The 25395-nt window shown below is 40.8% G+C and overlaps 1 protein-coding gene and 1 pseudogene across 6 annotated transcripts in view; one reads left to right on the top strand and one right to left on the bottom strand.

The window, feature by feature from the left end:
• Hectd2 (HECT domain E3 ubiquitin protein ligase 2) overlaps positions 1 to 6930 on the bottom strand; it is a 64375-nt gene extending 57445 nt beyond the window's left edge. For 4 of the 6 annotated variants that reach the window (XR_013106225.1, XR_013106226.1, XR_013106227.1 and 1 more), the window contains exon 1: positions 6674 to 6915. Coding sequence is in view for 3 of the 6 variants with exons in the window: in XM_076919621.1 (XP_076775736.1) it covers positions 6674 to 6805 (132 nt within the window). In the remaining 3 variants the exon portion in view is untranslated. Of the gene's footprint in view, positions 1 to 6673 lie in introns of all 6 variants that reach the window. The other 2 variants (XM_034486467.2, XM_034486471.2) reach the window with 1 other exon arrangement.
• A 7073-nt stretch (positions 6931 to 14003) lies between these two features.
• Positions 14004 to 14604, top strand: LOC117722892 (peroxiredoxin-1 pseudogene; annotated as a pseudogene).
• The last annotated feature ends 10791 nt before the right edge of the window (positions 14605 to 25395 follow it).

The following is a 25395-nucleotide window of genomic DNA, read 5'->3' as shown; positions in this document are numbered from 1 at the left end:
AGGAAAGTACTCGACCATTGATTACATCCCCAGCACAACCATATTCATCCTAAACAATATTTCAACTATGTCACGCTGATCTGTCTTAATGTTGGCGTATCAATGTAAAAACTAGTTATTTAGAAAAGGCTCACCATAAAACATTTTATCCAGGGCTGGAGAGTTGACTCAATGGTCAAAGGGCACTGGTTGTTCTTATAAAAGACCCAGGTTCTATTCCTACCACCACATGGAGGCAAGCACACAAATGGTGCACAAAAGCACGCACATAAAATAATAAAAATAAAAAACACAAAAATATTTTAAAACAAAAATTTTATCCATACATACAACTGTAATGCTAGAAAAAAGTAGGTGAAAAACAGAAACCAAAGCTTCCCAGAGCCTTCTCAGCTCCACCCACTTCCTATTCATCCACTGTTGATCTTTTTCTTCTCAACTCTAAAAATAAGCAAGTTAATTTTAAAATGCAACACACACAGAAGTTGCTAATTTTGGTAACACTAAGCTATATCCCTTATGAAGATATTTTTCTTCTTCAAAAAGAAATTCATCTGAATTCTTACATTGAAGAGTTCAGAGTGCAAGGCATCCCTTAATTCTGTGTAGACTGGAAAGAGATGGATGGATGGATAAAGGCAACAGATTCTGAGCTTGAGACTTGATACAGAAGGCTGGTAAGAAAAGTGCCAAAATAATAGGAATAGCAAGGGCTAGCTGACTTACAATTTCTCACTACACATGTAGCTTTCAATGTGTATGATTTTAAATTTCATATCTATTATGTGAGGTAGGTATTACTATTGTTTTCCTCATTTTATAGACTAAGAAATAGCAAAGTGGTCTCACAACTGACATTTTGGGGACATCCTCTAGTTCGCAATTTATAAGCACGTTTTTTTCTCCAAATGTTAAATATTATTGTCAAATTATTTGTGTTCTAAATCCTGAATTAAACATATGGGAGAAGGAGCAGATGTGCATTCTGGCCTTGCAGCCAAAAAAAAAAAAAAAATTGAGAGACTTTATGATCCACTCAAAATTAGACATCCAGAATATGTATTTATAGCTACCAGCTTTCTTTTCTTAACTGAAAACTCTTTAAGTACTATTTTAATCTCTCTTTAAGAGGTTATTTTTACTTTATCAGATTACTTTGTTTTATATAGAATTTAACTACATATTCATAATATTAGAACCAAGTGATCATATATTCAAGAATGTATTTATTTGACATAGTATTCCTACCTTTGGAAAAAGTTTGAACTAGTAAGTTGCTGGACCACATCCTCTTTTCCATATTGGGATTACTGCTTTAGGTGGAGGCTCTTTGTGCCACATCTTGCCACCAGAGAGGGACATAGAGAGCCCAGAATAGGAGAAAGAACAGATTTTAAAACAACCTTTGTACTTCAGTATCATTTTACCCTTTGGTAATATACAAGCAATCTGACTCAAACATCAGTCCCAGAAAATGGGATAATAATCTATACACTGGGTTGTTGTGTGATTGTTGTTAATTGTATTAACTGACTAAATGATACATGACACATGAAAAATGCATAGTGCAGGATATGTATTCAACAGTTATATATATATATATATATATATATATATATATATATATATATACTTTTTTGAGAGAGAGACAGACAGACTGATTGATTGATTGATTGATTGATTGACAGACTGATTTATTATGTAGCCCTGACTGTCCTACATTTCAAGAGATGAAGATCCCTCAAAAGTGCTAGGCTGGAAGCATGGACCACTAAGCCAGGTCATATGTATTTTCAAAAAAAGTCTTTAGTTTATTAAATTATGTAAGATATATTCACCATCATTTTTTCATTCTCTTCCTACATCACCTCATTTAGAATATAATAGTCAAAAGGCACAAAAGGTTACATATAAGACTGTTCAAAATGCTAAGCTGTGTAGAGTTTAGGTAAGCACGTGCGCACATGCACGCACACACACACACACACACACACACACACACACACTTTTTTAAAAAAATTTTATTGGCTGCACTATTTTTTAATATGCCTCCTCCTCCTCTTCTTTCTCCTCTTCCTTTTTCTGCCTTCTTCTCCCTTCCATTCTCCTCCTCTTCCTCCTCAGAAACCTTTTCTGAAACTAAGTCTTTTTTCCCCTGTATTAATCCTTCTTCCATTCCTGTTACCTAGGTTCTACACTGTGTGGGTTCTTCTACTCTGTACAGTTTATCCTGTGGTCAACACTCCAATCGATGTGCTCATCATCTCAAACATCAACCACAACCCTCCTTCCTTCACTTTCTTTCTACTACTTCCTCCAGTTTAACTACATACTACCAGCAATTTTGTTATGTTGGTCCTCTATTCAAGGAATTCCAAAGGCTTCCCATTAACCACAGGGGAAATGTCCAACCTTCTCCAGCCCCCATGTATCCTTACATACCTCCCACAAGTCCCCAGCATGTTTCTGTTGGGCTTGTTGTATTGTTTTCTAATTTATTTTTCCTTTTAAGGCCTCTCAAGTTATTAACCCCACTGTTTACTTTACATATTTTCTTTTGCTCATTCAGATCCTATCATTCCTTCAATGGCCAGCCAGCTTAAATAATTACTTTATTTCAAGGCCTTTCTTCACTGTTTCTGTAGCTTATTGTGGCTTTTTTTTTTTTTTAAGTTCCAGTGGGCTTTTATTGAGATCAATTAACAAAAAGAAATAAGGTTTTACCAACCATCTTTTCTAAACAATGTACAAACTCCATAAAGACTCAGGTCCATAGACATGTACATACAATATAACACATCCCAACAAAAACATACTACATCACCCCCCTGAACATTTTGCCAATTAAACAGAAAGCCGATTTTCCCTTTCCGCTAAATGTTTTCAAATTTTTAAGTTTCCACTTAAAGTGGAACTGGTTCCATGTAACTAGGGACATTAGAATTATTGTGGCTTTTACATACTGATCTGTTCTTTACCCATTAGCCCTGAATCACCTGAGGTAGGACATCCTAGTTAAGCCGTGTCTGGGTTTTCTATCCCAGTTAATGCAAAGCTAGGCAAAACATATGTTCAGTGACTGGTAGTTCCATCATGGTCCACAGGTTCCAGCAAGCCCATTTATACAAAACACAAACTCTTGTCCTCTGCATACACCTTGTGTTTTCCCTCAAACTCGTCTCCTACCTACTTAACACAGTTCCTAATCTTCTACTTGTGGGCAAACTTCCCTTTGAATTCTAAACTAGGGATGGAGATGTAGCTCAGTGGTAGAATGTATGTGCACAAATCCCTGAGTTTGATCCTCAGCAAAATACCCATGCACACACATACATACACACTCACCCATGTGCACACACATAGTTTAAACTGATTTTTCACCTTCTAGTTTATATAAAATTTATGTTTTTTGAATCTATCTTATTCCTTGGTATATCTTATTCCATTGAGAATCTAATCTCTCCTGGTCAGCACAATAAATACTGAAGGAAGCAATAAAATCCATCCCTACTTGCCACAGTTAATTCTGCTTCTCCTTTGTGTATTTTCTTCTTTATTTACCATGTTTTTCTAATCTTTGTATTAAATCACTAGCTAATTTACATATTTGTCTCCATTTCAATTGGCCAGTCTAGGTGAATTCAGTCTGTCTGATTCCCATAATCCCAGGCTTCCTGAGCATCTCTCACTAAGCCACTTCAACAGCCCCTTTCAGTAACCCCGCCTCCATCTTTCTTAGAACCACTTTAACAGCTATTCCTAAACAGATTTGGGATGAGGGTGTAGTTTTAAAACACAGATTGCTGAGCTGTGCTCATGGCTTTTAATTCAGTACATACAGCATTAGTGTTCATTCTTAGTTAAACCAAGGAATTAAAAGAAAAATATGTCTTCATTCTCAAAAATTCTGTTTTAAAAAGCTTGCATTTGGGCAGTCATAGTGTTTCCCAGTTGATTTTATTGTGCATCAAAGATTGAAAACTGGTGTCTTAGGGTGGGAAGTGAGTCAAGACCTCAACATCCTACACCAAAGTAACTCTATGGTCAGTATCGTTTGGGACCTGTGTCAGGAATCTTCTGAATAGAACTTGGCATAGAGGCAGTATCAGAATCTATCAGTTTCTAGCATTCTCTCTCATCCTGGCACCCCTCTTTAAACATTCAGAATATAGCTTAAATTTTTGACCTTATTTAGAATCAGCATAATCTGGCCTCCTCTTCATTTTAGTAAGCTGTCACTCTTACTGGTTTCCACACCGTCATAACCATGGCACACTAATTTTCTGAAAAAGCCATAATTACAAGGCCACTTGAATTGAAATATAAACTCAAGTTGAAAAGATGGAGCTATTAATTTGGGCAAGAAGGAAAAATCCCTAAAAGACGCCTCAAAGTTACTGATGTCAATTAAGATACTAAACAAACCTTGACTTCTGCTTAAGCCCTCCAGAGTCTGAAAATAAACCAGGAGGCCATAAACTGTCTTTCCCCTTCCACCATATTCCACCAAGCCTTCTCCAGTCCACTGGAGAAGTCAATCATCCCAGATACCCTGGCTTTCCTGATCTTCAGATGTCAGCATATTTTTTTCTTAAGCCTTTTATTGTGATGCCTCAAAATTTCAGCTCAGAAAATCCTCTTGAAAAACACAAACACACACTTGCATTGTTCTCTTAAAAGTTCCATTGAAAAATCCAGCAGTATCAATGTTGAAAGACATTTTAAGACACCACCAGAAACTGCCTCAAAATCCCAAGTTTTCTATTCCAAACTGGTTTTTATCCTCAATGTTTACTTAAAGATTTTAAAAATTCTTAAACTATAGTCTTTTTGACTAGTCCACAATCCTGAAAAACACGTCTTTGCAATTCATTTGGTAACAAAAATGGGAATGTGACTTGAAATGGTATAAGGCAAGTAACAGTTTTTTTTAACCTCATTCTACTTATCAGAACAGACAATACACTGTCTGCAGTTTTAAATACTACTGATGCTGGAAAAATGGCCAGGACTTCACTGTAGGTATTACATGTGATGATACTTAAAAGGATTACTTTCTTAAAATCTGAAAAACTTGAAATTACTAAGACCTATGGGTTTCAGATAACAAATGTTAGACATCCATCCACTCTATCAGCTTCTATAAGTTCCAAACCTTTCTTTCAGTTACTTTGAAATTACATATAAATAATAAATAATAAATGTTATTATATAATATATTTTTATTATATATAAATAATTTGGGGGAAAGGTACTTGCCGTTAGAAACTAAACACATTCATAAAATTGCTTCTAAAAGCAGATACATTTTCCTCTTTAATAACCACCTTAGGAAAAACTGCTGGAAGCGGGGGGGGGGGGGGGGGGGGGGGTGAGGACTGACACCAGAGGTCTCCCCTAACTTCCATACTCATATACACACACCCACACGTATGCACACACTAGACACATACACAGACTTGAAACAAACAAACCACATTGACATTAAGAAGCCCTACATAATAAGCTCTGAAAACCCTGGGCACTAACAGACTATAATATGAATGACAAATTGCTTCAAAGCATCTTCCAAGATAATCCCTAACTACAGCTGCAATTTACCAATCAGTTGTAGCTATGCTTTTAAATGTGTCATTGCTGTCCACAATTTGCTGCACTGACTTAGGATAAAAGAGTTGTCTTTAACAATTTCCAGTTATTACAGGCTTCAGACATTTTTGAAAAACCTACCAAATCATAACATTATTCTGATACTAATACTTTATGAAGAAGAGTGAGCTATTTTAGTAAGTTCTTAGTCATTTAGGAGGGCGGCTTCTAGAAACTAATTGCAAGTAGAAATTTTTAAAATGTATAAGATTCCCTAAACTTTTACTATTTTGTCACGCAGATGCACTGACAAGTCATAATCTTTAAATACATGAAAGCAAACTTGCCCAAAGTATTTAAATAGTAGGTCAAATAAAAATGTCAAAACCAGAGGTTAATTATAAAGCAACCAGACTCACAACCACTAAGTACAAACAGGGAGGAGGGAGAGAGGGGATGATGTCCCATGACATCATTTGGCAGTATGGAGTTTGAAGGCTGAGAGCGCCTTCCAAATAACCCTTGCAAAATCCAGTTGGGAAATTACCCGGGTTAAGCTTAGAGAACCGAGTTTTAAAAGAAGAAAAAGCCTCTCTTCTTCAAGTCACATGCCAGTACCATATGAAAAAATAAATAAATAAATAAAAGCATCCAGGGATGCATCTGCCTCCCACTACCTCGATAGGAACGGAAAGGTCAGAATTAGGCGGAAACTCGCCTCAGAGACTGTTCAATCTGAGGGAAGAAAGGACCGCAAAAGCGAAGGAAGCGCTGCCTCGGCTCCCACTGGCAGGTTTTCCCTGCGAAAACCTCACTGCCGCCCAAATGACACCGATGCTCGTCCAAGAGAGGATGCCGACCCTCTGGACAAAGTCCGGAGCCAGACCCCCCACCCCCCACCCCCCACCCCCCGAAAACCAGCAAACACCCAGCATCAGGCAGAGAGAGGACCGCACTCCCGGAGCGTGGAAGGCGCGGGTCCCAAGTGGTGGCCCTTGCCCTCGAGGCGCGACTTCCCCAGTGTCCCCTCTCCAGGCCGCCTTCGCCCGCCGCCCGGGCGCCCCCCGGCCCCCGCCGCACCTACCGCGGCTGCGCCGGCCGTCACGATGGGCGGCAGCTTCTCGCGCTCCGGCTCTTTCCCCTTCCTCTCCTCAGAGGCGGCCGCGGCCACGGCCGGCGGCGCTCCGGGCGAGGGATCCCGAGCCGCCTCACTCATGTCTGGCCCGGACGGCTGAGGCGCGAGGCGGCGGCGGCGGCAGCCGGACTGCAGCCGGGGTTTGGCGCTGCTGCTGCCGCGGCCGCGAGAGGGCTCCTTCCAACCGCCGCCGCCGCTCCGCCCCCGCGCGCGAGCGCGCGCCCGGATGTCGGCGCGCGTGCTCGCGGCCCACAGCGCGCGCCCTAGGCCGGCCGCCAGCCTCCGCCGGCCCCGCTCGCGCCCTCGGCCGCTCTAGGCTCCCGCGGGTCGTCCGGGGCTCAGGCCGCGACCCCGCGTCACGCGCGGGGACCGCTGAGGAAACGGAGCGGGGCGGGAGGTGGGGGGGGGGCGCCCGGCCGCCATGTTGGTTGCGGGTGGTCGTGGGAGGGCCACGACTTAGGAGGGCGACAGGCCTGTGAAGGATGAGACGCTGATACCAACCCTAGCTTTCCCTTCACCTGGAGTGACCCCGGGACCTTTGACCCGGCTGGTGGCCTTTGACCTTTGAACTCCTCAGCGCTCAGAAAGCAGACTCGGGGTCGCGTCTGCCCCGTGACCTTCCCCTGTCTGCGTGACCTCCAGTGCCGGGGAGACTGCCTACCTGAGCACCCTAATGACTAACCCGTTCCCCGCACGCACGTCCTCTCATGGCCCCATCCCTCGGGAGAAGCGCTTAGGGTCGGGAGAGGACAATGCGACACCGTGCTCCCCTCCCACACACACTCCAGGGCAGGACGGCCAGGCCACACTTTCCATTTCTGAGCCGCGGTCCCTCATGACTGCCAAGTCCGCCTCTCCCTTCCGTGCCCACGCGCCTACATTTTGCTCTCTTTCCCCCCATCCTTCGTTCCCTCTAATCCCTTGTCCCCTTCCGTTTATAAGTTACAGATGGACACATCCAAACTGCTGAGTAATCCGTAATAAACCGCGTAATAAATTCCGGATAAGGACGTTAAAAGCTGTATTACTTTAAATCGTGATGTTAAAATATCCCCACCTCCACCACCCAACGACGTAGACAATTTCCTTTCTCCTCGCCCCCTCCTTTTATCAGTCTGCTGGAATGGCAGAGACACCTGCTGATGGAGGAGAAGGGAGGGAGGAAGTATTCACTGTACCACTTACTAAAAATAGAGAATTTCTCGACACTGAGGTCTTCAGATTTTTAGTCAAGACTTCGTTATTTTATTCATGGTGAAGTGAATATCCTAATCCAAGAATACTCAGCTCCAAATACAAGAAGCAAGAATATCTCCGAAACAAACTCAAGGGGGATTTGGAGAATGTTATTTTATATAATTCAGAGTCGGCAGAACTAAATAAATACAGTTCTTCATGGCATGAAGCTGTTTTTCCAAGCCCAGAATTTGTAGCAAGCAATAAAGTGAATAGGATAGTGCCTACCGTATTGCTTTGCAAATGATAAATTTTGCTTTTATTTATGGGAAGTCTTTGTAGTTTTAATATAATTGCGGTCACCAATATTTCTCTATTAATTAAAAGGTGTGGAATAAGTATCATAAAGTAGCCAGGTGTTTCAGTTCTGATAATATTTAGAGCCAAATGACGTAGGCATACTTTGTAGCATCTTTTTGTGTCTCATTTTTCTTGAATTTTTGTTTTTAGACCTCTCTTCTTAAATTTCTGGACTATCTCATAGACATCTGTTTTCTTTTAGCAGGTCAGCATGTTGAAAACTGGTAACAAGCGTTGTAAAGCCAACCCTTCATTTTAAATACAATTCAAGATGTACAGTGCTACTGTGTCTAGACTGGTAGAATAAATTCTGAAATGGTGGTGAATTATCTTTCCTATTGTCTTCAACTAAATTTAGTAATTTGCTATTAAAATACTTGGATCAGAAACGAGTTGGATGGCATGCCTTATGTTTTCACTTTTCATGTGTGAGACAAAATAAAAGTGTGTCTGTACATCTAGTCACATTCAATAGAACAAAAATATTTAGATATTGGCAAAAAACTGGCAAGTCAGAAATGTTCATTTCTACTGCTCCAGATGAGACAAGCCAACAGAAACAAGGCAATTGGTTTATTCTGCTGGGAGTTCTATATAGAAAAGATAAGCAACATGGTGAATTTGTTTCCACTCCCTACTAAATACATGCTTCTCAATTTACCACCTAAAGTCTTTCTCATACAAGACCCCAATGGGGACGGGGAGGTAGATGGGGGCGCTCTTGGTAAGCTAGAATGATAACTCTGGGGGAACTTAAGAGACTTGTAAGGCAGTTGTCACAAAAAACTTCCTGTGTCCACTGGATCTGGGGGTGAGGGGAAGTCAGACAGAGTTCTGACAGTTCTGTATAAAGGTATGCAGAAGATGCTTTGCAGCGACACCAAGTGTGATGGTCAAGGACAAACTCATTAGCCTTGGAAGAAGTGGATGTAACTGGACTTGATTAATTAGGTTTTTCCATCTGAATTTAGGAAGGTGAAAGACCTAAAGGGGAACAGGGTTGCAGGGACAAAGAAATGGGATTTAGAGATGTTAGTTCCAAAGAGGAATGTCAAAGATCGAGTTGGAAGGCAATGGAAAGTCTAACTGACAGAGCACCCCTTTAATTACACACAGTAATAATAGTGTACTGAACAACAGCAAAATTGGTTCTGAAAGAGCATTTAAGAACAGTTCCTAACCAATCATTATGATCACGTGGTCTACTTTAAATTTGTGCTTCAGTCTTACTTTTAAGGTTCTGTCCCATTAATTTATTGCGTGTTGTGCCACGTTGCACATGTGGAGGTCCGAAGGCAGCCTGAGTCAGTTCTCTCACTCTGTGGTGTGAGTCCTTGAGGATGGAGCTTGGGTGTGCAGCTGGGCAGCCAGCACCTTAATCTAGTGAGCCATCTCATCAACCTTGGGATGCACTTTTTAGGGAGAGCATCTTTTACATATTCCAATTGGTCCTGAAGCAGTGAAGTTGGTAAATATACTTCTTATAACCATGTTGGCATACTTCCTCAGGCACAATGATTGTAACTTTCTGGAGAAAAAAAGCATCTGACCTATTGTATTACAGAAGAAAGTAGATCACACTGGCTGTCAAAATGAAGCAAACAAGCAGTAAGGGTCCTGTTTAACTAGAGATGTTCTATAAGACCCCATTCACGATTTCAGTTTTCACACACACAAAGATATAGCATTTCTTACTTTTATTTTAAAAAAAAGCCAAAAACTGTACACAGAGATTGTTTTAAACCTGTGCAACTCATTCTTTAGACAGCTTTAAATGGTGGGATAATCATGAAAGAAAAAAAAATAGGAGAACGTGACGTTTGGGGTGCAGGGTAAGAAGATGGGGCGGATCTGGGAGGAGAAGGAGCAGGGGAGAGAGTATGACCAAAATATGTTATATAAGAAGGTGTAATAAAAGTGTATGAAACAGACATGAATGGTAGTGGAGAACGGGTTAGTGATGACTTAGGGATGGAGGTCGAGGATGCAGGGATGGAAAGAACAGAGTTGGAAGAGTGGCAAAGCCCTTTTCGTAGCAGAAGATGGATTGACTTGCAATGGCCATCTTCACCTGTGTGTGTGGGACTTTTGGGTGAGCTGTATAATACTGGAGTTTGTTTCAAATGTATAAAACTGTTTAGGAGGACTGTAGTGCAGCAAACCAGAACAAAGACAGAATGGAATTTTAAAAAACTGTACATTGTTGCATAGTTCTAAGACTGAGGAATGCTGGGTGATCAAGCTTAGTGCCTTTAAACTGGATGCCCCTTGTCATGGACTCCTCAGTGCCCTCAAGGTCTTCAAGCTTGTGTTTGCTCTGCCTTGGGTCTTACCTTCAGCTTCTTACCTACTCTAATTGGCACCACAATGACCTGTTAAAATATATATAATTCTTTGCCAGTCCTTTGTTTAAAAAATACCTCAATAGCCTTTCAAAGCCTTTGCAATAAAAATCCAAACCCCCTGCTCTGGCATTCACCTGAATTCTTTGCAAAGAAGGATTTTCAGAATGCCCTAATTAGAGTCATTTTTTTTTCCTTTCTGCTCCCAGAACATATTGTACATATTTACTTGGCGTTCATAGACTACATTGCGTCTTGGTTATTTGTTCCACAATAAATTCATGGAGAAGAGGGAAAGCACCATGTCTAATTACCCCTTGAATCCCCGCCTGCAGGGAGCATACTATCTGGACTGTGCTGTTGAGGTAACTCAATAAGCTCACATTAATAAAGCAAGATGTTTCTGTAACGAGGCTTGTAAAGGCACCCTGATACTGTTCCCAAAGAGGAATTAGAAAAATACTCTGCATGATAGGTTACACTCGTGTAGAGGATTTGATCCTATTATTGCTGCTTTTTAATTTTAAATTTTATTAATTCGTTTTAGAAACAAGTCTTGCTTCATAGCCCAAGCTGCTCTAGAACTCACTACAAAGACCAACCTGATTATCAAACTTATGTTAATTTCCCTGTCTCTGCTTCCCAAACGCTGTGATAACTGGCATACACCACCCTGGCATTGCTTCTTAAGCATCTCAATTGTAAGAACAAGGCTATCAAAATAAATTTTCATAAAGCTGAAAATGACCCATATCTATACTGTTCCATAGAACACCTACTAAGTTGGTTCCATATCTGAATAATTATGTGTGACTTCTGGTTCTAGGATGATATCTCAATTATGAAAGGGCTCCTCCAAGTTTGTGGGTCTGGTCTAAAGGGCTCCATATTTAGCCTTTTTCTTTCAAGTGTAGGCAAGCCAACCTTCATCAAAGGAGTGGAGACAGATCTAAAGGCTCTGACAAGTCCAAGAATCTAAAACTCCCCACTTTTGGGATATCTTTTAAAGAAGTGTACGTTTTCATAGGCATTTGCATTTATGGCTAAAGCAAACTACATTTGACTACATCTTATATTTGTTAATGTGATGGAGAAATTATCTAAATTGAAAACATTAACAGCGGAAAATGTTGAGATGGCTGTATCAGTTCTCAAGTTGATTTCAGATACTTTCTTTAGACACTCCTAAAGGGATGTGTATGTGTGTGTGTGTACATGTGTGTAACTGTGTATACCTATATACATATTATTGCACATACCTAGTAAAGAGTTCTCCTTGAATACCACATGTGTAATTCTAATTGTCTTACCTGTATATATTGATAACTTTTAAATCTTAAACCTAACTTTACACTTGTTTTTTACTTACAAGAGATAAAAACAACTATAAAACAATAAATGACAAATCAGAAACACCCTGCTCAGAATGTGCCTATTTACAAGATTTATAAAAATAAATATTCTAATGTAGCTTAAGACATCAAAACAAATCAATATGGCAGCCATTGCTATTCCCTTTTCCTCTTGTCTTGTTAGCGATGCTCAGTTAAAACTGGTTTCTTCTCTGGACTTTCTTTTAGCTAGTGATGAACATGTGATTTAATTCTGATCAATGAAATATGTTTTAGTCTTTAGCAGCTCAACATGTGTATGCATGTATATGAACACACACACACTTCACAAACACATATAAACTACCACACACACTCCACAAGTACATATATACCTCATACACACATAACACACAAACACACATCTATATACACTCCACCCACATACAGATATACACACACACTCCATGTACACACATATGTACACACTCCACAAGTTTTTAAATTTCATCTTAACTTACTCCAAACCATTCAGTCAGTTAAACATAAACTTGTTGTTATGATTCTAGTTGAGTAAATTATCTTAATGATATCCATGTTATAGTTCTGAAAATCTGACAACCGTTATAAATCACTGAACTTCCTTGTTCGGAGTTAGAAAAGATGCCTATGGATTTTAACTCCGTACATTGGAAATAATGAGCTGCAAAAAATTGACTTTAGTTCAATCTTTTGCCATTTTAACTAGTTTATATGGCTTTGCCAAAACTACTCTCTGAGTTAATTTTCTTACCCTTGGATGGGTGTTGTGAAGAAAAAATGAGAAACATATAAAAGGACTTAGAGAGCTATGGTGCATTTTAATAACTGCAAGTTAATGGGCACTGCTGGGTACCAGAGATCGTGCTAAGCACTTTTAGCTGATTGGCAGTTTTATTCTCTTTAGAGTTCCATTTAAACATGTACTGTTGTAGAAAAGTCTTATTTCCGTTCTATAGAACGGAAGAGGTCACATCTGGTATACTGTTTGTCCAGAGTCATCTTTTCACTCTCCAGTTCTATTGAAAGATAATTTATTGAGGCAAGGCTGATAGATAACCATGTATTTTAAGATATGTAATGTGTTGTTTTGATACACCTTGTGAAACAATTACCAGAAAATCCACCAAATTAAAGTAAGAGATGCACACGTACGGGAAGCGTTTAGATTACTAAGTAGGTAAGACCAAAAAAAATAACTTCTTCATGTTATAGTTTCATGTTAAAACACAAAATAGACAAAGAAAGCATACAGAAAGCTATAAGGGAAACAGCAAGTCGCATGGAAAGGCAGGCCCATTGGAACAACAACAATTGGCTTTTCAACAAAAAACTAACCAGCCAGGAGGACTTGGAGTGATGTATTTTAAGCTCTAAAAGCCCAGGAAAATGATGGCATAATTAAGAAGAAAATCTTTCCATGATAAAAGCAGGCTAATGGAAGTCATAACCACTAGCTGCCACTACAGAAGGAGCTTGAAGAAATCCTTTGGACTGAAGAGAAATATAAACTTGGCCATGATGTTATAGAAGAGAATAAACCATGCAAGGCCGATAATAAAGCAATTGAGGACAAGGGAAACATAAAACACTACAAAAATCAACAAAATGACAGTAGTTAGTATAGACCTTTCAATAATGATTCCCAATATTAATGATCTCTTCTCTTCACCTAAAAGACAGAGGCTGGTAGATTGGATTCCTCATGTCCTGTTAAGTAACTGCTGAGAAAAATGGATCCCGGAGTGTTCGGATCTACTTGTTACTGCCAAGAAACACACCCCGACATCAAAACTTGGAGCGATCTCAGCCTCAGAGGGTGGGAGGAAGTGCTCTGGGCAAATAGAACGAGGGAACAAGATTTCACTATTCTAGTGTCTGAAGAATAGACGTCAAACTACTTTTAGTCAAAGGATGTAAAGAAAGTCACTTCGTGTTCGTTAAGAGAGCAATCTATCGGGCGATCTCTTCCTGTGTTCTCACAGTTGATTCTGTTTGAGAGACCCATGGCTCCACCCTGCTGATAGCAAGATGTCTTCAGGAAATACAAAAATTGGGTATCTTGCTCCCAACTTCAAAGCTACAGCTGTTATGCCAGATGGACAATTCAAAGATATCAGCCTAAGCGAATACAGAGGAAAATACATTGTGTCCTTCCTTTACCCTCTTGACTTTACCTGTGTGTCCCACAGAGATCATTGCTTTCAGTGATAGAGAAGAAGAATTTAAGAAACTCAACTGCCAAGTAAGTGATTGGAGCTTCTGTGGATTCTCACTTCTGTCATCTGGCATGGATTAACACACCCAAGAAACAAGGAGGATTGGGACCCATGAACAGTCCCTTAATATCAAATCCTAAGCGTACCATTGCTTAGGATTATGGAATCTCAAAGTCTGATGAAGGTATCTCTTTCAGAGGGCCTCTTTATTATTGATGATAAAGGTATCCTTTGCCAAATAACAATAAACGATCTTTCTGTTGGCCTCTGTGGATGAGATTCTGAGACTAGTCCAGGCCTTCCAGTTCACTGACAAACATGGTGAAGTGTGCCCAGCTGGCTGGAAACCTGGCAGTGGTACCATCAAGCCTGATGTCAATAAGAGCAAAGAGTGTTTCTCTAAGCAGAAGTGAGCACTGGACCATTTTTTTTTTCTGCCAGGCAGCATTGAGCAGCCAGAAGAAAATCTCTTGTATTCTACTCATGCTTAAACACACAAAGTGGTGCGATTCCAGATAAACCTTTCCTACAGGGCTGGGCATGGTTAGCCTTTCTTCCACTATTGGTAATGTCCTGAGCTGGGCAGATCATTTTATATCAGTCACAGAAACCAGCCTGTTAATTCTTTCATTTCTTTCTTTCTTTCTTTTTTTTTTTTTAAGTATCTTTTAAGTGTGAATTCTGAAAAAAAAAAAAAAAGAGAGCAATCTATCAAGGGGACATTATAATTTAAACATATACACACCAGGTACAGGTATCATAGATTTAACCCAATGCAATAATAGTGGGTGACTTCAGTATTCTCACCAAAACCCAGGTCATTCTAACAAATATTGAGAGAGAAATATGAATTCAATGATATTGTCACTCATATGAATCCAATAAACATCTAAGAAGCATCCATCCAAACACTGCAGGATGCATACTTTCTTAGGCAGCTCACAGAGCTGTCTTTATGTCTTTAAGCATGTATCAACAGATACATAAAAATTGAAGCAACTTTTATATTCTTTCTGCTAGAATGGCATCAAACTAGAAATCAGCAGCGAGATAAACCACAGAGCACACGGGAACTTCATCAAATGACGCAGGAAGGACATTTTAAATTTTTCTTAGGATCAAATGATAACAAAAACACAGCAACCAAAATCTATGGATTCCATGACAGCAGTCTTAAGAGAGAAGCTTACATTGGAAAAAAATCTGATCTTAAATAAATAACAATGCATCTTAAGGTCTTCAAGAAAAATTAAATAACAAATCAAACCCCAAACCAGTAGATGAAAAGAAGTAATTAAAGTCAAGAGAAAATTTTAATGAAATGGAAATTTATAATACAAAAAAAAAAATCCATGAAACAAAGAGTTGGTTTATTGAACAGATAAACAAGAGAAGCAAACTCCTACCCAAACTAAGCAAAAGGAGAGAGGAAAAACTCCTCAAATAATGAAATTAACAGATGCCAACAAAATTTAGAAAACCATGGGACTTTTAAAACTTATATTCCACTAAATCTGAAAATAATTTTTCTACCAAAATTAAACAAAAGTAAGATGAATTAATTAAACAAGCATATAGCAAGCAATGTGATTGAAGTGACAAATAAAACATCTCCCAACCAAAGAAAGTCCAAGCTCAGATGGAGTCACTGCTGAAGTCAACCAGACATTTAAAGAACAATGGGTTGGCAAGCAGGGCACATACAACTCTTACTGAGGTCTTGGAGTTAGTCCCCACCACCTTCAGCAAGTGTTTTACAATTGCCTGTAACTCCAGCTCCAGGGTATCTGGACCTTCTTAAGGACCTGCATGCATGTGCGTATTCACACACCCATACACACACACACACACACACACACACACACACACACACACAGAGAGAGAGAGAGAGAGAGAGAGAGAGAGAGAGAGAGAGAGAGAGGGAGAGAGGCATTTTAAAAATGAAGAACAGCAATGCTTCTCAGTTTTTGTCTTTGAAACAGAAAACCACAGAGCTTTTTTTTTTTTTTTTTAATAAAGCCCGCCCTACCTAGATACCTAAACTAGACGACACAGCTACAAAAATACCATGCACCAATCTCCCTGATGAACATAATAGATGTAGTTCTAATTAAAATGCAAACCAAATCCAAGAGCACATCAACCACCATGATCAAGTTGTCATTATTTTAGAGACCCAGGAGTGGTTCAACACATGCAAATCAAGAAACACACATTGTACACAAACTAAGTGCTGATATTACATGGTTATCTCAATAGGTACACTAAAGTCTTTTTGACAACATTTAACATATCCTTCAAGATAAAAGTCCCAAGGAAACCAGGAATAGAAGGAACATGTATCAACATAATAAAGACTATATATGACAAACTTATAACCAGCATTATACCAACAACAGGGGGCACACAGCATTTCCATTAAAATCAGGAACAAGGTAATATTTTCTTCTCTATCCACTCTTACTCAACACAATTTTCGAAGCCTTAGCTAGAGCAATAAGACGAAGAAACAAAGGAGATAGACAGGAAAGAAGCCAAAGTATAATTACTTGTAGAAAATATGATTCTATAGATAAGACACCCTAAACTTTCTCAAAAGAATGACACACATTTTAAGCAAAGTGACAGGATGAAAATCCATGTCTAAAAAGCAGTAACCTTCCAAATACTTATAACAAGCATGCTAAGAAAGAATCAGGAATATAGTCCCATTCACAACTATAGAAAAAGAAAGAAAGGGAGGGAGGCAGGGAGGGAGAGAAGGAAGGAGGAAAGGAAAGAAGGAAGGAAATGAGATGAAAGAGAGGAAGGAAGAAATAAAGATCCTAGAATTAACAAAACTAAGGAAGTAAAAGACCTCTCTCATGAAAATGTCAACCTATTGAAGAAAGAGGTTGAAGAAGACACTGGAAGATTGAAGAACCTTACATGCTCATGGGTGATGTCACTTAACAGGATGATTTTCAGTCCCACCCATTTTCCTGCAAGTGACAAGATTTCATTCTTCATAGCTAAACAAAATCCCATTCTGTATGTATACCATAATGTTTTATTCATTCATCTTTTAAAGGACATCTAGGCTGAATCCATCCCTTGATTTTATGAATGCTGCCAAAATAAACATGTGTGCTTCATATCATGATCTTTGAGAGTGTGAGTGTACTGCCTGAGTGGCTGAAGAGTCTGAAAAGAGTAGTGATATGGTGGCAGTCTTCTCATTGGCTGTTTCTCCTTACCTTCCACACCCTCCTGCCTGGTTCTCCTCTGACGCAGGGAAAAGATGTTTTAGGAAAAGAAGTCTTCATGTCTCATGTTAAATGTGGGCGTGCTACTTACATCCAATCAATGAAAGTTCATCTTTTATCCACGATGATTAGTTTAAAGCTGGGGGCTTGACCCAATTCAGGTTAGCAAGAGGTAAGGGAAGTATTTTCAGAACTTTAAAGGGAGAATGCTTCTTTGTATAGAGAACTCTTGAGAACAAGCTCTTCTCTGGCTCCCTCTCTTCCTCCCTCTTTCACCCCACCCCGGCCGCTACATGGAGGTTCTGGGGAATAAGCTCTGTGGAATAAAGTTGATGCCATTGATGGCAGCAAGGGAGAAAATAAAGAAAAGACTGGGTTTTCTTGAGCAACTCATGATCCACAGAGCTTGATTCATTACATCATTTTCCTCCTAAGAAATGTGTATGTTGATGCTATTATTTCATATAGCCAAAAAAGTCCTAGTTGGTTTGATAACTTTGGGGGTGGGTCCAGGAATCCTTGTTTGAAATGAACTGTAACAAGTGATTCTGAATCAGGTGGTAGTGAGCCTAGGGCCACATATTTAGAGAAATCACATTTTCAGAGAGCAAAGGTACTTGCTTCATTAACTCAGTACTCTGAACTTCTAAGTAAAACATGTAGGTTAACAAGAGTTTAACCAATCACATTTAATGAATTGTATTTTGACAACTTAAGTCATTTGTCTATTATACATCTGCCAAAGATAAATGCTCTTGAAACCTAAAAATCATACATTTTCTGCCTTGCCGTCATAAATGATTTCATTGCAGCAACAATGACACCAATTTTATGCCTTTTATGTAGCAAAGTAGAGAAAATGGGTCTTGAATAGTCATTACTCAGTAAAAAAATGGAGCTGTCACCCCAAATAGTCAACAGTCACAGCAGAGTTTAACCAAAACCAGCAGCTCCTATGTTCTTCCCTACACAGGAGCTAGAAACGGATGCATAAAATTGGCAGGCATTGTTAGGATTTTCAGCTATCAACCAATCATATCTGTATCTATATTCTGTTGATGAAGTCGTGAAATGCCAGTTAAACATGGACAGAAGAGCCAGGAAGATGGCCTAGTGGGTAAAGGTGCCTGCTGCTGTCAAGCCTGAAGTGTTCTCTCTCTCTCTCTCTCTCTCTCTCTCTCTCTCTCTCTCTCTCTCTGTGTGTGTGCCTGTGTGTGTGTGTGCCTGTGTCTGTCTGTGACTATATGGCATATCCACACTTGTTTTTGTACATGTGTGCACCTCTGGGTGCACTGGAAGCCAGTGTTCTCTATCACTCTCTGACTATTCTTTTGTGGCAGGGTCTCTCCCTGAACTTGGTGCTTATGGATTTTTGTTGTTGTTGTTGTTTGGGTTTTGTTTTTTTTTTTTTTTTTTTTTTTTTTTTTTTTTTTGGCTAGATGGATCCTCCTGTCTATCTGTCTACGTCCTTAACAGAGCTCAGGTTACAGGCATACATCAGATGTCTGCCTTGTTACATGGGTACTAGAGTCTAAACCCAAGCCTCATGATTGCCCAGCAGGTGTTATTGACTGCTGACCCATCTTTCCAGCCCCAGAAAGAACTTTTCCTATGTCTCTGTTTCCACCTTTGCTGGAATGTCAACACCACTGGGCAGCAACCACAGTCCCTTGTCACCCTATGCCAAAGCCAAGAGCAGAGCTTGATTCCCAGTAGGCACTTAATGAACATTTATAGAATAAACAGATACATGATTAGGACTAGAATTATATCAGCCAGCATTACAACAACACTCAGCTGCTGGCAATTCTTTATGCTTGAATTCATTAGAAAGATTATAATAAGCTTCTTTGAATGTGCAAATAGAGTTAAATTGGCCAAATCATTCAAAACATAAATCCGGGGAGTTGTGGCAAATACTTTTAGTCCTGGCACTGGGGAGGTAAAGGCATGTGGCTCTCCGTGAGTTCCAGGACATCCTGTTCTATATAGCAAGTTCCAGGGCAACCAGGGCTACCTAGAGAGACTATGTTAAAAAAAAAAAAAAAAGGAAAAAAGGAAAAATAAACAAACAAAAATGACTTTATGAGGATAATAAAAGGGGTACTTGCAGTTTCTTTGGAAAGTCGGTTGTATTGGATGGTGTTTTGCTGGGGCAAACACGTGAAGGAGTGTTTTCCTGAAGTGGACACAGGAGAAAGGATGTTCTGCTAAAGCAAACACGCGAAAGGACAGGTGATGAAGGATTCTCTGCAAATGACAAACGTGTATTGGTTCACATTACATGTGTTGTTGAGCTCTGTTTGTCAAGACTCCGTAGAGAGAAACACACCAAAAAAACTTCTAGTGCTGTGCTGGGCGGCTTTTTGCTGCTTCTGTGGACCCAAGCCAATTGGCAGAGTGATGTCATCTGGGACAGACAGGCTCACGTGCTGAGACAGGGCCTGTGGAGCAATAGGACTCAGTGGACTGTGAGAGAGGCTTGCTTGCAGAGCAACACTGTGCAACACTTTTTTTGTCTGTGTCTTCTCTGAGAGAGGCACAGCAAAGACCATCTCCTAGCATCCCTGTTGGCCCTGGTCCCTCCTGCTGACTCATGCTGATTCTGCTGAGGCCTTGCTGTTCCTGCTAGGCCATGCTACCACTGCTGCTATCCCAACTGTGTTTGCAACTGGACTGAACCGTGTTTGCAAATGGATTGATTGAGCTGCTGCTGCTGACCTGTGAACTTAACTGCTGATTTCCTGACAACGCAGAAGAGATTTGCTCCAAAGGACCATTTCTAAACAGGTCCACTTCCCCTGTGTCCTAATAACCATTCTTTTTCACTACCTCTGGTGGGTGGTGGGCAAGAAGGGAGGTTAAAGTGTTTAAGAGCCATTATTTAAAATAGGGTGAGAAAAAAATTAAAGCCAACAAATGAGTATGTAACTGTGAATCAAATTAGATGTTAGTTCTAATGTTTATCAAGTTCTTCAATCATATACAAATCCACATTTAGAGGCAATGAATATGGCTGCTAAATCAGATGGTGTCAAAACAGACTAAAAACAGACAGACAGACAGATACCAGACAGGCTTCAAATGTATAGTTTCTGGAAAATAATCCAATTCCAACCTATTTGGTAAAAAAAAAAAAAAATAGACTGTTAAATTCTACCAAAAATGTATTATATGTGAGACACTAATAGGTACTCTTAGGATTACATATATGAGCAAACATGCCTGGCCTTCTAGCAGTTCCAAATATGCCCCAAGGCAGATAAGTATAGTACAGGCTGTGTATGACAAGCCTTATCAGAAAAAAGCAATGAATCATGGGGGTAAAACTGATGGAGAGTGATGTTTGTGGTTTTCTGTTTTTGTTTGTTTGTTTGTTTGTTTTGTTTTGTCTTCTTAGAAGGTTGAATAAAGGTCTCTGGGTGAATGCTTTGTATAGAAGTTTCATCAGGCATCATGGCGATAGGTGTAGAAAATGACTGAACCAGAAACCTACCCTTTGTCTTACTAGTGGCTCCAAGTCCATGCCTTAGAAGTAAACTGTGTGTGTGTGTACACGAGTGTGCATGTATGTCTGTGCGTGTACAAGCTTGTGCATGTGTCTGTGTGGTCTTAGGGACTGAATCATGTCCTATGCATATGCTAAGCATATGGTGAGTGTTGTTATACCCAGCTATATCTCAAGACCTACCTCAGAGAGAAATGCATAGAATCTCCCTAGACTGACAGCTGTGTTTTACTACTCTAGGTCTCCGGGGCGCTTAGTCCTGTGTATGTGAGTTTTTCATACACACAGTGGAGAGTCATGTGGGACCTTTTGAAAGTGTTAAAGAAATGCTGCAGATGTTATCAGAGAGATCAATACAGAAGAACCCCCAATCCACTGGTAATTTCTTCTCTCCAGGTCAAGGAATTAATCTACAGGCTTTTTGATTCTCTAACAAGCCTCTTTTTGAAGTGTTCTTTTTATGTAGTGAAATGTCTTTTTAAACTTAAATATAGAACCAATATTTAAAAAGTATGATGAAATACACAAAGAATGAGAAATAAGAATTTTTTAAAGCTGCTTTTGTGACTCACCTGAAACCCTATTAGTGATGTATAGTACTTGTAACTACATTGCCCTCTAGTGGCAGCTTGAGGTTATTTTATTTATTAATTTTTAAAAAGTATTTAATTATTTATTTACTTATTTAAACTCCAGATTTTATTCCCCTCCCGGTCCACCCTCAGACTGTTCCACATCCCACACCTTCTCCCCACAAGGATGTCCCCCCATCCCCTACCCCACCAGACCTCTAAACTCCCTGGGGTCTCCAGTCTCTTGAGGGTTAGGTGCATCTTCTCTGACTGAACCCAGACTCGGCAGTCCTCTGCTGTATATATGTTGGGGACCTCATATCAGCTGGTGTATGCTGCCTGGTTGGTGGTCCAATGTCTGAGAGGTCTTGGAGGTCCAGGTTAATTGAGACTGCTGGTCTTCCTACAGGGCTGCCCTCCTCCTCAGCTTCTTTCAGCCTTTCCCTAATTCAACCACAGGGGTCAGCAGCTTCTGTCCATTGGTTGGGTGCAAATATCTGCATCTGACACCTTCAGCTGCTTGTTGGGTCTTTTGTAGGGCATGTTGGGGCCCGCACTGGCCCACGTTCGGGCTGCCAGAAATGTTTCGGGCCTCTCCACTCCACGCTTGGCGGCCACTGTTTCCCGGCCCAAGCTGCCGCTCCGGTCTGCGGGTCAGGGTTCAGCAAGAGAGAGAGTGAGGATGGACTCGAAGAATAGAGACCAGAAAGAGTGTGTTTCAATCCTGTTTATTCTTTGGTCTCTCTTCCTAGTCCAAGTCCCAAGTCTTGAGTTCCTAGTTCCTAGTTCCTAGTTGTACTCAATCTGTTCTCTTCCGAGTGTCTAATGTCTACTCCTACTCCTAGTGTCTGAATCTCTGTTACTCCAAATTGTTCTCTCTAAAGTGTCTGATTCTCTCATCTCTCTTCTGTCTGCCTCTCGCCTTTATATGTCTCACTTCTAAGCCATGCCTTTTTTGGTCACGCCTTTAAGTCATGCCCTTAGGTCTTGTCTCTAAATCTGATCTCTAGGTCACACTCTTAAGTCACACACCTTTAATCTCACACACCTTTAATCTCACACACCCAAGGAAAGTCCTGGGTATCCAAAGCAAGATGTTATCAGAGTGTGCTCAGCTGTTGTAGGCTATTGTAATCCAAGTCTCATGTCAGGGTATATGGCTCAAGATGGCTGCAAAGCTGATAGCCGCTTTTTGCTAAAAGTCGGCCCCCAACAAGGGCAGTCATGATAGGTAACTTTTGTGAGCACTCCATAGCCTCAGTAATAGTGTCAAGCCTTGGGGCTTCCCCTAGAGCTGGATCCCACATTGGGCCTGTCGCTGGGCCTTCTTTTCCTCAGGCTCCTCTCCATTTCCATCCCTGCAGCTCTTTCAGGCAGGAACAATTATGGGTCAGAGTTTTGACTATGGGATGGCAACTCCCTCTCTCATTTGATGCCCTGTCTTCCTGCTAGAGGTAAGCTCTACAAGTTCCCTCTCCCCAATATAGGTCATTTCATCTAAGGTCCCTCCCTTTGAGTCCTGAAAGTCTCTCACCTCCCAGGTCTCTGGTACATTCTGGAGGGCCCCCCCCCCCCCACACTCCACCTCCTACCTCCTGAGGTTGCCTGTTTCCATTCTTTCTGCTGGCCCTGGGTGGGGGGAGGGGGCTTCAGTCCTTTTCCCCCACCCAATACCAGATCATGTTTTTCTCTTTCCCCGCCCTCATCCACTTTCCCTCCCAGGTCCCTCCTTCCCTCCCTCCCTCCCCTCTTGTGATTGCTTTTTCTCCCTCCCAAGTGGGACTTTGGTGTCCTCTCTTGGGCCCTTCAGCTTGTTGACCTTTTCGAGTTCTGTGGACTGTATCTTGGAGTATATGTATGTGTATATGTATGTGTATATGTATGCTAATATCCACTTATCAGTGAGTACATACCACGCATGTCCTTTTGGGTCTGAGTTACCTCACTCAGGATGTGCTTAAAGTTATTAAACACAAAACTCATTTCCTTTTAGGTAGGTAGATCAATTTATTGATTGTTTCCCAGTGAGGTTGCACTGAAGACTCTCAGAGGATGAAGACTCTTATTGATTTTGTGGGCTAACTAATCTTTCTTTTGTCATAGTGTAGTGTGAGAAAGAAGCTGGAGCAGTGGGTTCAAAGATGGAGGAGTACTTGGAAGCACTCAGTTCTCCCGGAGTCCTGAGGGGACTTTCAAAAACATCTTACATTTTTAAAATGTAAGGTTTCAAAAATGTATTTTATTCTCTCTCTCTCTCTCTCTCTCTCTCTCTCTCTCTCTCTCTCTCTCTCATGTGTGTGTGTCCACAGAAACCAGAAAAAAGATGTCAGATCTCTTTGAGCTGGAGTTTCAGGCAGTTGTCAGCCACCCAGCCTGGGTGCAGGGAACTGAACCCAGGTCCTCTTCAAATACAGCAAGCATGCTTGCCTACTGAGAGGAACATTTCTCCAGCCCTTCAAACACATTATATTTGCAAAGCATTGGCAAAACCACAAGGGAGTTTTCTGCGGGTGTATGAGAATGCATGCATTCATATATGTGTGTGTTATTCTAGGATGCAGAAGCTTCCTGAGTAAGGGACACTAGTCAGCAAAACGCACAGCACAACCTCCAGTCAGGCAGGTATCTTTCACGTGACTTTTACAATAATGCCTCAGCCCATTATTGTCATCCTGATTCTCCAGAATACCCACAGACTATAAACTCTGTGTACGTCATATATTAGAAAGGCCTAGGCAAACAGATGGAATAGGTGTCTTCCGTCTTCCCCAGTGACTTGCTGTGTGATACTGGCAAGTGTCTTGGTCCCTCTGAGCTCATGTGTGATAAAGAGATTAATGCTCACCTCCATGGTCAGAGGGATTAATAGAATGAATGTATGGGGGGAAAAGCTTGGGTCAGATAAAGTAATCAAAAAAAGATTAACCCTTCCCCCAAACCCCTCATTCTTCGAAACGCGTCAGCTGCACCACTTAACTAGAAGCACAGCAAAAGAAGTGGTGTGTGCATCTCATTTTGTCCAAACAACCTTACAACTAGAAAGAGCTGTGGCATCTGGGACTTCACAGCCTATGCCTCATTTCGTTGGGTTCTCAGGCAGCCTATGTGTCAGGTCGTCCTGCCATCTCCTGTCCTCCGTTCGCTAAGGATCTGTCCCTATATGGAGCAGAGACCTCGGATGAAGCCCTGAGCTGATGCTCTGCGAAGCCCCAGCACAGGTAGGATGAGGCAGATGATGGCGTGTGCCAGTTACAGATCAAATAACTAGGGTTCCAATCCAGGCGAGAGGAGGGCAGGGTAGGTGGGGAGGATGGATCGAGTAGTGCACTCTTCTCAGAAGAGGAAATGAATTCATGATGTGAAGACTAAGTGTGCATTTAGACCGAATGGGTCTTGAACACTTGAAGAGGTAAAAGTGTTCTGTAGCCCAGGCAACTGGAATGTCTTTAAAGATGTTGCCTCTCTCTTAAGTAACTTAGTCATGGTCCAGCCCAAGACAAAGCAAAATCATTAGTTACACTTGCAGGAATAATTGTGGGTGGAGATGACATAACCACAGGTTTTTCACATGGGCAAGTATTTCCTGTCATGCAGGTTTCCCTAAAGAAAATGAAAATGAAAATGAATGAGTACATTTTCTAGATCACAGCACACATGTGAAGATAAGAGGATGACTTTATGGAGTTGGTTCTCTCCTTATACCTTTACATGGGTTCAATCTTGGGTTGCTGGATTTACACAGCAAATACCTTTGCCAGCTGGGTCATCTTTTTGGCCCAGGTCCTGGTATCTATCTATCTATCTATCTATCTATCTATCTATCTATCTATCTATCTATCCATCCATCCACTTATCTATCTTGAGGCAATCTTACTATGT

The sequence above is a fragment of the Arvicanthis niloticus genome, chromosome 1, assembly GCF_011762505.2.
Source record: "Arvicanthis niloticus isolate mArvNil1 chromosome 1, mArvNil1.pat.X, whole genome shotgun sequence".
NCBI classification, from domain to species: domain Eukaryota; kingdom Metazoa; phylum Chordata; class Mammalia; order Rodentia; family Muridae; genus Arvicanthis; species Arvicanthis niloticus.
Note: the sequence above shows the minus strand (reverse complement) of the source record. Positions and strands in the feature narration are given on the sequence as shown.